This window comes from Peromyscus leucopus, chromosome 8b, assembly GCF_004664715.2.
Source record: "Peromyscus leucopus breed LL Stock chromosome 8b, UCI_PerLeu_2.1, whole genome shotgun sequence".
Lineage (NCBI taxonomy): Eukaryota > Metazoa > Chordata > Mammalia > Rodentia > Cricetidae > Peromyscus > Peromyscus leucopus.
Genome location: NC_051086.1, coordinates 70,744,625 through 70,757,419, shown reverse-complemented (window position 1 = coordinate 70,757,419; position 12,795 = coordinate 70,744,625). Strand labels below are relative to the sequence as shown.

The window sequence follows — 12,795 nt, the reverse complement described above, 5'->3', positions numbered from 1 at the left end:
GGGTCCACGACGTTTTAACCAGATCCTTAGGTGATTCTCCTGCAGGTTCTGAAAGCTGGTCTAGCTTCACACTTCATTGAGAAACCTCCCTCGGGTTTAGAGTTCCTGTTCATATACATCTGAAGAAGAGGTGCCCGGCACAGGCCCCTGTGAGGGTGCTTAGTCACACTGCTAGATGGGATCGCCCTCACTTCCCTAACAGCAAATAGAAGAACCCACCTGCATGTATGCCAGTTGCTTGCCAGCCCGCCTGCCCCTTCCCTCTTCTCCTCCCCCCCCCCCCCCCACTTCTTGAGACAGGGTTTCTCTGTGTAACCTTGGCTGTCCCACTCTGGAGACCAGGCTGGCCTTGAACTCAGAGATCTGCTTGCCTCTGCCTCCCGAGTGCTGGGATTAGAGATGTGCACCACCGCCCGGTTCCTTCCTCTTTGTCCATCCTAGGCATCTTCATCCTGTCAAAGGCTGGGATTTCCATGTATAGACTGAACTTCATCCTGGAAGTACCACTTCTGTTTCCACAGATTTACTTAATATAGGCTTTTCATATGACTACATTTCTCTAATATGTGGTCTGTAGTACGGCCTTCGACTACCATATTTTCAAGGTTCATCTACACTGTTGTGTGTATAAGTGCTTTGCTCCTTTTAATGGTTAAAAGATATTCCCACTCAGAGGTTCTGGAGAGATGACTTGGCAGCCTAAGAGCGCCTGGGTGTGATTCCCAGCTCCCATAGGGCAGCTCACAACCATCTGCAACTCCAGTTCCAGGGGATCTGATGCCCTCTTCTGACCTCTACTGTACCAGGCACACACATGGTACAGATATACATGCTGGCAAAGCACCCCTACTCATAAAAGGATATTAAAAAGGTATTGCTCTCTGTATCTGCTGCATTTTATTTTTGCTGTGATGCACATCCACATACAAGCCTTTGTGTGGATGTGTGCTTTCATTTCTAAGGCATATACCTAGGATAAGAATTGCCGAGCCATAGTAACAACTTTATATTGAATTTCAGGGTGCTGCCAAAGCAGCCGTATCATTCTGTACCCACTCAGCAATATACAGAGCTCTGGGGTCCGATGGCACACTAATGCTTTCTGTCGCTCTTCTCTTCTTTTCTAGGGGAGAGAGGAGCAGCTAGGGATTGAACTCAGGGTCTGTGCACACTAGGCAAGCATTCTACCTGCCCCTACGCAATGCATTTTGAATTGGTGTTTTTATATATGAGGATCAAACTTAATTTTTCCCCGTACCATTTTTTCAGATGGTTTCCCTCCCATTAAGTCATCTTGGCACCCGTCACTGAAGACTTTGCTTACCTGCTATTAGTTAAGGATTCCTTTTTCTTCCCCATTTGACCCCCTGACAGCTTTTCCCTCCTACAATCTATCAACTCCCTCGACTCTCCTCTTAAGTTCCTCTATCTTTTCAACCTTCTTTGGGGGTGGGGGAGGGCGGGGGTTGTTACTTGTTTTGAGACAGGGTCTCACTGTGTAGCCCTGGCTGGCCTGGAACTCCCTCTGTAGGTCAGGCTGGACTGACTCACAGACCGCCTGCCTCTGCCTCTGGAGTACTGGGATTATTCGCTACCACGCCTGGCTCTTTTTAGTCTCTATAGGTTCCTATCTTCTAGCAAGCTTTAAAAATACTGAGTTTTCAGTAACAGTGGTTATCTAACAAATTATGACAAAACTCAGTGGCATAATAAAGTCATTTATTATACTATAGTTTCTTTTGCTCAGGATTTCAGATGGGCACAGTGGAGTTCCCATCTCTGTTCTATGACATCTGAAGCCTCAGGCTGGAGCTCTGTGCACTTACACGTCAGGTAGCTGATGATGGCTGCTAGCTGTGGGCAGGGGCCTCAGTTCATATCCGTGTGACCCTGTACATGCCGTTTCTCCAAGTTGGCTGGTTTGGGCTTCCTCACAGTATGGCTTCTGTGTTCCAAGAACGAGCAATCTAGGAGAGAGAGGAAGAAAGCAAGGAGCCAGGAGAGCCAAAGAGCCTACTTTTGCCCTAAAAGAGAAAGAAAAAAGAAAAATCGTCCCCAAGTCTTGGCACATGTAAGGGAAGAGTAACAAACTTTATGTGAAATGACAAGGTTCTAAAATAGCGTGGGGCCAGCAGCTAGGACTCCAAGGCAAAGCACTTGAATAGCATGCCCGAGGCCCCGAGTTAGAGCCACGCATGCAAATACAAAATGTGGGATGAGAAACACCGCTGTGGCCTGCTACACAGAAACAGTCTGCCACAGCCTTCTGATCACAGTTCACCACATGCACACAGGCCACACTCCCCTCCTCCTCCTCCTCCCCAGTGTCTCCCCAAAACTCATTCACAATGGCGTCAGGCTCAGGCTTGAAAGTCAAGACCTCTCTATGTGCTAGTGAGATGCCATGATACAGTGCCTCGTCTACAATTGCACTTAACCTGGAAACTTTGGCACCAACAAGGCAAACACTCCTGCCCCACTTTCCACAGCATATAAAACGGCACAGAGCAGCCTTCCCGCTCCAAAGGAGAAAGCCGTTGTCTCGATTCTCCCTCTGTGATTACAGCTCTAAAGAACATCTGTATGTTTGTGATTCCTGACTTCCTAACATCTGAGCACCTCTCTGAAAATCCAGTTAATCACTGCATAGCTTTATGAACTGTCTCGTCACTGTTTCCAGCTTAACTCTTGTTTTCTACATTAACTCACATCCTCAAACCTCTTGTCCTGGCTCCTGTCCTCCACGGAGCTGCTCACACAGACTCAGGGACTCCCTCCCAGTCCTCCAGCCATTCACTCACCTCGACACAACTGTCAGAAAGTTCTCCAAAATATACCCTTCTCCTCCTCTGTCCCTCCTCCTGCTCTTCTTCCTCTGTCCCTCCTCCTGCCCCTCCTCCTCTGTCCTTCCTCCCCCTCCTCCTGCTCTTCCTCCTCTGTCCCTCCTCCTGCTCTTCCTCCTCTGTCCCTCCTCCTGCTCCTCCTCCTCCTCTGTCCCTCCTCCTGCCCCTCCTCCTCCTCTGTCCCTCCTCCTGCTCCTCCTCCTCCTCTGTCCCTCCTCCTGCTCCTCCTCCTCCTCTGTCCCTCCTCCTGCTCCTCCTCCTCCTCTGTCCCTCCTCCTGCTCCTCCTCCTCTGTCCCTCCTCCTGCTCTTCCTCCTCTGTCCCTCCTCCTGCCCCTCCTCCTCCTCTGTCCCTCCTCCTGCTCTTCCTCCTCTGTCCCTCCTCCTGCTCTTCCTCCTCTGTCCCTCCTCCCCCTCTTCCTCCTCTGTCCCTCCTCCCCCTCTTCCTCCTCTGTCCCTCCTCCTGTCCCCCCTCCCGCTTCTCATGCTTACTCCTGGTCCCCTACTTCCTCCTCCTCTCTCCCATGGATTTTCACAATGTACTTACTTACCATCTTTCTTTCTTGCTACATTCTGATTTCCTTTGGCACAGCAAATCGAGGGAATATTTTAGTTCATATCTCATGGTGGTACTTCCCTGCTCAAAGTTTTCTGTGACTTCTCCCACGCTCTTATAGCCTGTGCACACGCTAGTCTGAAGTATTTCATCCCGCCTTTCCACTGACTCATAACTCAGTCTTTGGCATGGCTGGCCACCCAGTCTAGGGAGGTACCACTATAGACAGGGTCACCTCACTGTTCCTTTCACAAACCTTCTCTCTTTCCAGTTGACTTGCTCACTCCCTGTCTACCTAGCCGGATGGTGACTTCTTCAGGACTACCTGTGATGTCCACCACTACCTATCCAATGCCTAGCAGGGGGTCTGTCAGATAACATGCCCGCAGTCATTTACTGGATGTGACGGGACGATTCTGGGACAAAACACCGCAGCACGTGTGGTGGCATGTTAAAGCATCCCTTCTGAGTTCTTACTGAGGGTAGCCCTGTGTTCTCTTCCAGTAACTGCCCTTCCTTTCTGGCTGCTGCCTTAGCCAGGGCCACCTCAGATGAAGTCCTCCAGAGTGACCTTTCTGCTCACTATATCCCGAAGGAGACGGATGGCACAGAAGGGACTGTGGGTAAGCACCTTTCTCCATTACTTGTTTAACTCACTACACTGTCTCGTGGGTAGTGCCCTACAGGAAATATCTGGGGCATGTTAAATTCAATCGCATACACCCACTGGTGACTACACAGTGTTAGCCAGGAGTTGTTTCTTAAAAATCAATAAAAAGAGGCAAGAAGGAAAAAAAACCCAAGTACATATCTAAGTAAAGTAGGACATGGAAAGTACTGGGAACAAGAAATTGACATTGATGTCTAGATAGAGGGTAGACTCGAGAAATAAGAGCACACACCAAAAAAGTTGGCTCAGTAGCATGGACCTGTAGCTCCAGATACTTAGGAGGCCCGGGTGGGAAGGTCACTTGAGTTTAGGTGTTCTAGACCGGCTCAGGCAAGGACCTTGTCTTAATTTTAAAAAAAGTTTGATGCACAATAAAGTAAGAGGATGAGAAAACCAGAGTTTGAGGAAAAGCTGTTTAAAATGTCTTGTTTAACCAGGGCTGCATCACCCCAATGCACCTATCTATTCTAAGAGGTTTAGCTTATCTTGAATACAGGTAAAAGCATACGAAAGTTTTAAATAGTTATAACAAAACTCATCAGTCTTGTGAAGCTTTGTATCTACTAAAACATGGAGCTCTGACAGATACATAATGTTATTTGTCTGCATTGATTATTGTGTATCTTTGCTGATAGCTCAACATTCACACCCACACTCACCCCTGGCACCAGCAGAATTGAGCCCGAGGCCTTGGACATGATGCTCTACTGAGTCACACACACACATACACACATGCAGGCACGCATGCACGCAGTTTTGAAAGGGTCTTGCTGAACTGCCCAGGCTATTCTCCACCCTCAGCACCCCGAGCAGCTGGGTTACAGGCATGTGCTGCCACACCGGCCAGCTCCAGTTAGTGGGCTGGGCTTACACATACTTGAAAGCAGTTAAAAAACTGTTTTTATAAAATCAGAGCATGGCCGGGCGGTGGTGGCGCACGCCTTTAATCCCAGCACTCGGGAGGCAGAGCCAGGCGGATCTCTGTGAGTTCGAGGCCAGCCTGGGCTACCAAGTGAGTCCCAGGAAAGGCGCAAAGCTACACAGAGAAACCCTGTCTCGAAAAACCAAAAAAAAAAAAAAAAAAAAAAAAATAAATAAATAAATAAATAAATAAATAAATAAATAAAATCAGAGCATGACCACCCCACCATGCACTTCTGGTTTTGGTGCAGGGGATGTAACCTGAGGTATCTTAAATGGTTAAGTATGTTTTCTACCAACATTGTAACATCCCTAGCTCACTACTCCAATTTTTTTTTTTTTTTTTTTTTTTTTTTTGGTTTTTCGAAACAGGGTTTCTCTGTGTAGCTTTGCACCTTTCCTGGATCTCGTTCTGTAGACCAGGCTGGCCTCGAACTCACAGAGATCCGCCTGCCTCTGCCTCCCGAGTGCTGGGATTAAAGGCGTGTGCCACCACCGCCCAGCAACTACTCCAAAATATTAAGGGTAATATTTTATTGGTATTTATTAGCTTTGAGATAAGGTCTCCACTGTGCACCTTAGGCTGGCCTTCAACTCACGACCCTGCTTCAGTCTCCTGCTGTAGTCTCCTGAGTGCTGGGATCCCTCACAGCGTGTGTTACCTGCCCAGCCCATCTGTTCTACTCAAAGCATTTGCCCATCAACATGGTACATCGGGAACAAAGCGTTTGCTATAAATAGAAAGGCAGTCCAGAGACTGTGCGGCATCCCCTCCTTCCTGTCTCTCTCTCGACTGTGACAGAAAACTGTCAAGGAGGGAACTGCGCCTTGCTTTTTTTTTTTTTCCCCCCTGAGAATAACTGATTCACCTGGAACCAAGCTGTCCCGGAGCCACACTGAATAGAATTCCTTCTACAAAGCGCAGTCCTTCCTCTGATGCTGATGCAGGAAGTGAAACCCTTGTAATGAAGGGAGGAGAGCTGCAGCCTGCCTCCGTGCAGGGGGGAGGGGTGACTCAGCCCCAGCTCGGCACAGTGACATTAGCGACTGACGAGTCATTTACAGCTGTGAGGAGGCGGACTGCTACTTGGATGGTTTTCACTTTTTCACGCCCCTTATTTTGTTTTATTTCTCCACCTCAAGTGGCTATTATTTATATCCTAGTGTTCTGTGGCACTCCGGAGACTCTCAGGACCACAGTGCTGCTCCCCGTGCTGGCTCTGGAGAACTGTCAGCGCCCCACAGGTGACAAAAGTCCCACGGAAGGATTTTTTTTTAAATGATGTCACTGGTCACACTGTTTGAATTGTTTTCTAGGTGATCACTTAGAAATGTCTCCATGTGGCTGGGCAGTGGTGGTACATGCCTTTAATCCCAGCACTCGGGAGGCAGAGCCAGGTAGATCTCTGTAAGTTCGAGGCCAGCCTGGTCTACAGAGAAATGTCTCCATGCTGTTGAGATTCTCAACTATCAGCAAATCCCTTATCCGGTTAGCACAAATCACTGTGTGAACTGCATAAGGGTCTAAAGCAGTGGTTCTCAACCTTCCTAATGCTGTGGCCCTTTAGTACAGTTCCTCATTTTGGGGTGACCCCCAACCATAAAATGATTTCATTGCTACTTCATGACTGTTAACTCTGCTACCGTTATGAACCATAGGAATCTGTTTTCCAGTGGTCTCAGGTGACCCCGTGAAAGGGTCGTTCAACCCTTGAGAACTCTGCTGGGATACTGTTGGCCCACACATTACAGTGCGGGGAAGCATACTGGGTAGAGCCTATAGCATGCGCAGTGAGGTCCCCACTGAAGGGCCTTTTAAAACCTCTTCTGGGTTTTAATTTAATTTAATTTAATTTTCAAAAAATTCTTTTATTTTTCTTTTTTTTAAAGAAAATTTTTATTCATTTTAATACCAATCACAGATCCTCCTCTTCCCTCCTTCTGTTCCTTCACCCCCCCAACCCACCCCCCATTCCCTCCTACAAGAAGGTGAAGCCTCCCATGGGGAGTCAGCAGAGCCTGGTACATTCAGTAGAGGCAGGTTCAAGCCCCTCCCCCTGCCTCAAGACTGTGAGAGGTGTCCCACCATAGGTAGTGGGCTCCAAAAAGCCAGCTCATGCACCACAGATGGATGCTGATCCCACTGCCAGGGGCCCCTTGAGCAGATCAAGCTACACAACTGTCTTGCTTATGCAGAGGGCCTAGTCCAGTCCCATGGAGGCTCCACAGCTGTTGATCTTAAGTTCATGAGTTTGAGGGGAGGGATTTGATGCAGATATCCCATTAAGGGCTAAGTATTCCAAGTTCTCTTTCTCTGCATGATGTCTGGTTGTGGGTCTCTTTTTTGTTCCCATCTACAGCAGGAGGATACTTCTCTGATGATGATGAACAAGGCACTAATCATGCAAAGGGCCTAGTCCAGTCCCATGGAGGCTCCACAGCCATTGATCCAACTTTCATGAGTTCCCTCCAGTTTGGTCTGGTTGTCCCTGCATGTTTCCCCAACATGATCCTGATGCACTTGCTCATAGAATCCCTCTTCTCTCTCTTTGGACTCCTGGAGCTCTGTCTAGTGACTAGCTGTGGATCTCTGCATCTGCTTCCATCAGTCATTGGAGAAAAGTTCTGTGATGACAGTTAGGGTATTCCCGGTCTGATCTCTGGGGCAAGCCAGCTCAGTTCAGGCACTGTCTCCACTATTGCTAGTGGCCCAGGCTGGGGTCATCCTTGGGGATTCCTGGCAACTTCCCTATTACAGGGTTTTCTCTATACCCATGAAGTCTCTCTCTATCATGGTATCTCTTTCATTGCAAAATATTTTTTTAGTTTCATGTATATTAGTATTTTGTCTGCATGTACTTCTGTACACCATGTGCTTACAGTACCCATGGAGGCCAGAAGAAGGCATTAGATCCCCTAGAAATGGAGTAGAGATGGTTGTGAGCTGCCTATGGGTGCTGGGAATTGAACCTGGGTCCCCTGGAAGAGCAGCCAGTGCTCCTAACCACTGAGCCATTCTTCCAGCCCCTTAAAAAATGTTTGGTTTTTTATTTTTGTTTTTTTTTTGCTTTTTGAGACAGGATTTCATTTAGCTCAGGCTGCCCCCAAACTTACTCTGTGGTAGAGGCTGGCCTTGGTCCTGATCCTCCTTATTCTACCTCTTTAGTGGTAGATTATAGTCTTGGGCCTCCATGCCTGGCTAAATTACATCTTTCAAAATTAATGGTAAAGGGCTGGGAAGGTGGCCCATTCAGGAACATGCAAGCCTGAGGACCTGAGTTCAGAACCTCAACTCTGTAAAAGCTCGGCATGGCCTGCCTCTGTAAGTCTACCTTGGGCAAGTGGAGACAGGGAACTCCTGGAGCTCACTGGCCCTCTGTAAGCTCCAGATCCAGAGAGACCTGTCTCAAACAGTAAGGTGGCACACAACAGAAGATTCTTGACATTGACCTCTGACCCCCACACTACACACGGACATGTATGTATACATGCAACACACCACAAAAATAAAATAAAAATTAATAAAATTAACAGTAACAGAAAGGAAGACTAGCCTTCTGATACTACAGTATACTTTATGGTCAAAGTAATTTCTCACTGTGGAAGAACAGGAGGACACCAATGAAGGACAGACAGACAAGGACTATGTGGATGTGCTAAGCGTTAGTGATTCATCTAACTGAGCCTCTGCTGTATGCTAGGTGTGGTACCATGCTTTTTCAAGACAATTACAATAGTCTATCTGCTTCAATAAAATTTACCTTTGTGAAATATTCTAGAGACATGGAATATCCAATAAATGCCATCAGTACTGTCTATTGATACAAAACGTGGTTCAAGAGTTATGATAGGGCTGGAGAGATGGTTTAGTGGTTAAGTGTGTACTGCTTTTGCAGACAACTTGAATTCAACCCACAGCACCCATATCAGGGGGCTCACAGATATCTCTAACTCCAGCTCTGGGGATCTAAGAACTCTGGTCTCAGTGCTTACATGCATATAACCCCAACCCAGATACATAATTAAAAATAAATCTTAAAAAATAAGTTACGGGCTGGAGAGATGGCTCAGAGGTTAAGAGCACTGACTGCTCTTCCAAAGGTCCTGAGTTCAATTCCCAGCAACTACATGGTGGCTCACAACCATCTGTAATGAGGTCTAGTGCCCTCTTCTGGCCTGCAGGCATACATGCTGTATATATAATAAATAAATAAATCTTTTTTAAAAAAGGGAGAGAGAGAGAAAAGATAAGTTACAATAGCTGGTGTGAACAAAGTGAAATACGACCACAGGGAGCAAGTTCCGGGGAGACAGGGACAGACTATTGGCTATTCGGCCTTAGAGAAGCTGGGTACGGTGCCACAGCCCTGGAATCCCAGCACTTAGGAAGCAGAGGTAAGAGGATCAGCCCAAATCTGAGCCCAGCCTGGTCTACATAGGGAGTTCCAGGCCAGCTTGGGCTATATAAGCTCTGGACAAGAGGGGCTGCATGGGCCATACCCAGTCATCCAACCTTTGAAAGACAAACAATTTTACACTTTAAAAACATTTATTATTTTATGTGTATGAGTGTTTTGCATGCACATGAACGCCATTTGTGCCTGGTACCCTCAGAGACCAGAAGAGGGTATTGGAACCTTTGGAACTGGAGTTTCAGATGGTTGTGAGCCGACGTGTGGGTGCTGGGACCCAAACCTGGATCCTCTCCGAGAGCAGTATTTCTTAACTGCTGACCTATCTTTTATCTTTTATTTTACATATGAATGTCATGCTTGTTTGTGTCTGCTGCCCAGAGGCTGGAGAGCGCTGAAGCCTCTGTAACTGAATTCGGCTCCTCTGGAAGAGCAGCCAGTGCTCTTAGCCATGGAGCCATCTCTCCAGCCCGACATTTACGTTTCATTAGCTCCCATATTGAACAGTGTGGGTGTATGTGACAGTAGCATACTAACCAAAGGATAATCAACACTTTATATTATCAGCGGGGATTCTGAGAACACGTCAGTAATTTCCCCCAGTCCCGATCCCCTTGAAGTTTCCAGGTGGATCTCTATTAAGTTCAAAAGTTCAGGGCCAGCCTGGTCTACAGAGTGAGTTCCAGGACAGCCAGGGCTACACAGAGAAACCCTGTCTCAAAAAAACCCAAACAAACAAAAAAAGCAAACATTTGGAGTTGCGTAAAGCAAAAGAAATATTTGGCTGTTTGTTGGCTTGTTCATTTCTTGTATATAACTCCTCAGGGAATATTTGCTCTTTGAACTTCATTTCTCTTTCAAATATATCCTTGTTTTTCAATAATGTACAATTGGGAAGGGGATGCTGGGTACAGTGATGCCTGCCCATAAATTAGAGCACCGGAGAGCCTGGAAGCGGGCTGTGCTAGCGAGCCTGTCCCAGAACAAACAAGCAAACAAACAGAAAAATGTTCAAGGGCTCAAAGCCTTCAACCACGACTGCTGTATATTAATAATAAAGAAAAACAGAATCAAATCTTTGAGACTAGCTCTCTGAAGATAATCACTAAAAAAGTGGAGCTGGAGGATCCCAGCGCTCAGGGGGCAAATGAGTGAGACCAGGTCAGCCTGGGAACAGAGGGAGACCCCATGCAGAAAAAGGGTGGGGAGTCTGTGCTGGATGTGGCAATCTGCAACTTGGAAAGCTAACTCCAGCGCTTGGGAGTCTACAGCAGGAGGATCCTAAGTTTGAGGCTAGCCTGGGCTCTATAGGAGGATTCTGTCTCAAAAAGATGCACTGTGTGCACAGTGCTCCTGGCATGTATGGCCCTGAGTTCTGTCCCCAACCCTACAAAACAAAGGGAAATGCTATAAGAATTCTGCATGAGAGGAGAAACGGAGTCAGACTCAAGGCTAAAGCATGGCTGGAAATAAGGAAATGGAGTCCCCCCGAGTTCCTTCTATGCTGCGGGAACACACAGTCTCTCTTTGGGATTTCTGTTCTAGGCTAGAGGAAGCAGCTGGAGCCATTGCCCGTCTACCACACACTTCCTCAGGCTGCCAAGCTGTGTCTGGCTTAGTAAAGCAACTTTCTGGAGCATTTTTTCAACCTGAGATACAGAAGGAACATCTAAAGTACTGAAAACCTGATCTCTTGGTTGCGTAGCTACAGACTGAGTGGACAACAGCTTGAATAGATGGTAACCTGCCTGTCAAATTCAAGGCCAAGGCCAGTTTGAGCTACACAGCAGGACTCGGACTAAATAAATAAATTAAATTAAAATAAAGCCTGTCATGGTGGCGCACGACTTTAATCCCAGGACTCTGGAGGTAGAGGCAGACCATCTCTGTGAGTTCCAGGCCAGCCTGGTCTACAGAGTGAGATCCAGGACAGCCAATGCTACATAATGAGACCCTAATAATAATAATATTTTAAAAAACCAAAGTAGTACACTTAGGCAAAGACTTCTATATACACACAGATAGAATTCAGGTTGTTCCCCCAAATAAACTTTTAACATATTAGTTACCCTATTGGCTAAACTACTGCCTAAAAACTTGAATAATAAATATTTCAAAGAAAATATATAACTCAGTTCCCAATGATGGTCCCTTGGCTATAGTAGAGAGAAAATCTAAGCGATCAGGAAAAGGAAGTGAGTGAGTGAGTGAGTGAGTGAGAGTGAGTGAGAGAGAGAGAGAGAGAGAGAGAGAGAGAGAGAGAGAGAGAGAGAGACAGCAGTCTGCCGGCTGTTTTCATGTGCCTTTCCGGTTCCAGTCTTCCTTCTGAGCCTAGAAGGCTTGACTCCAAGTGATAACCATAGCAGCCATCCACAGGGAAGGGTGCTCTGGCCTAGAGGGCAGAGAGCTGGAGATGTCGCTGTGAGCAAGCCTGGTCTGACTGGGGTCTTCTCCGGCCACAGAGGGTGATCTTGGCGGCAGGTGACACAGAAGCAGTGCTCCTCTCCCTTGAGTTGAGGAGCACGTGACCAGGGGGACTACCTCTGTCCTTCCCAAGCAGGGAGTGGAAAGCATGTCACATGGCTCTTCATTAGGAGTCTGTTTCCTTCACAGAGATCGAGACAGTGAAACTGGCCCGCTCTGTCTTCAGCAAACTGCACGAGATTTGCTGCAGCTGGGTGAAGGACTTCCCTCTGCGCAGGAGGCCTCAGATTTATTATGAAACGTCAATCCATGCCATCAAAAACATGCGAAGGAAAATGGAGGACAAACACGTCTGCATCCCTGACTTTAATATGCTCTTCAACCTAGAGGTAAAGGGCATTCGAGAGTGGGTGGGACATGGTCCTCCAGCAAAGGACTGGTGTCCTGTCACTCATAGGCTGGAGGAAGGCTGACTGCATTAGAAAACAGAACTGTTGTGTTATTTTGAATAAGTTGAAATCATTCCAAATTGGGAACATTGTTATTTTTAATAGGTTCACATGGTTCAAAATTGGGAGAGTAAAAATCTCTTCTGGACAGCCAGTTCCTATCCAGGAAAGCAAGGGAAGTTACCAGTTTCTTTGGAAGCTTCTAGGGCTATTTTATTACCAACCAAAGAAAACCATTATATCGAAATAACGCTTTTTGAAAAGGAGAATATTTCTGTAGTGAAGTCAAGTGACTTAGTAAATTCTTAGAATACCATGTTGTTGAAGCAACAAAAAACACAACATAAAAGAATAAATTTAAGGCTGAGACACTTTGATTTCATGTGATTTTCTTTTTAAAATCTGGGTCTCTGAGATAGGAAGTAGTTGGAATTGCATTCCACAAATCTCTGTGACTGACAGATGAGATCCATATGAGCCTTGTCAGCTTAATAACCAGTTTCTTGCTATCTTCTCCTTCTC

General features: G+C 46.8%; 2 protein-coding genes across 6 annotated transcripts in view; one reads left to right on the top strand and one right to left on the bottom strand.

Annotated features, from left to right (window-relative positions):
* Ppm1e (protein phosphatase, Mg2+/Mn2+ dependent 1E) overlaps window positions 1–12,795 on the top strand; it is a 138,654-nt gene that overhangs the window by 112,346 nt on the left and 13,513 nt on the right. Inside the window, exons 2-3 of the mRNA XM_028878269.2 lie at window positions 3,902–4,020; window positions 12,014–12,213. Of these exons, the coding sequence (XP_028734102.1) occupies window positions 3,902–4,020; window positions 12,014–12,213 (319 nt within the window). The remainder of the gene's footprint in view (window positions 1–3,901; window positions 4,021–12,013; window positions 12,214–12,795) is intronic.
* Trim37 (tripartite motif containing 37) overlaps window positions 1,702–12,795 on the bottom strand; it is a 137,236-nt gene continuing 126,142 nt past the window's right edge. For 4 of the 5 annotated variants that reach the window (XM_037201538.1, XM_037201540.1, XM_037201539.1 and 1 more), the window contains one exon: window positions 1,702–2,024. In XM_037201538.1, coding sequence (XP_037057433.1) covers window positions 1,823–2,024 — 202 coding nt within the window. In that variant the 3' untranslated portion in view covers window positions 1,702–1,822. The remainder of the gene's footprint in view (window positions 2,025–12,795) is intronic. The other variant, XM_028878262.2, reaches the window with a different exon arrangement.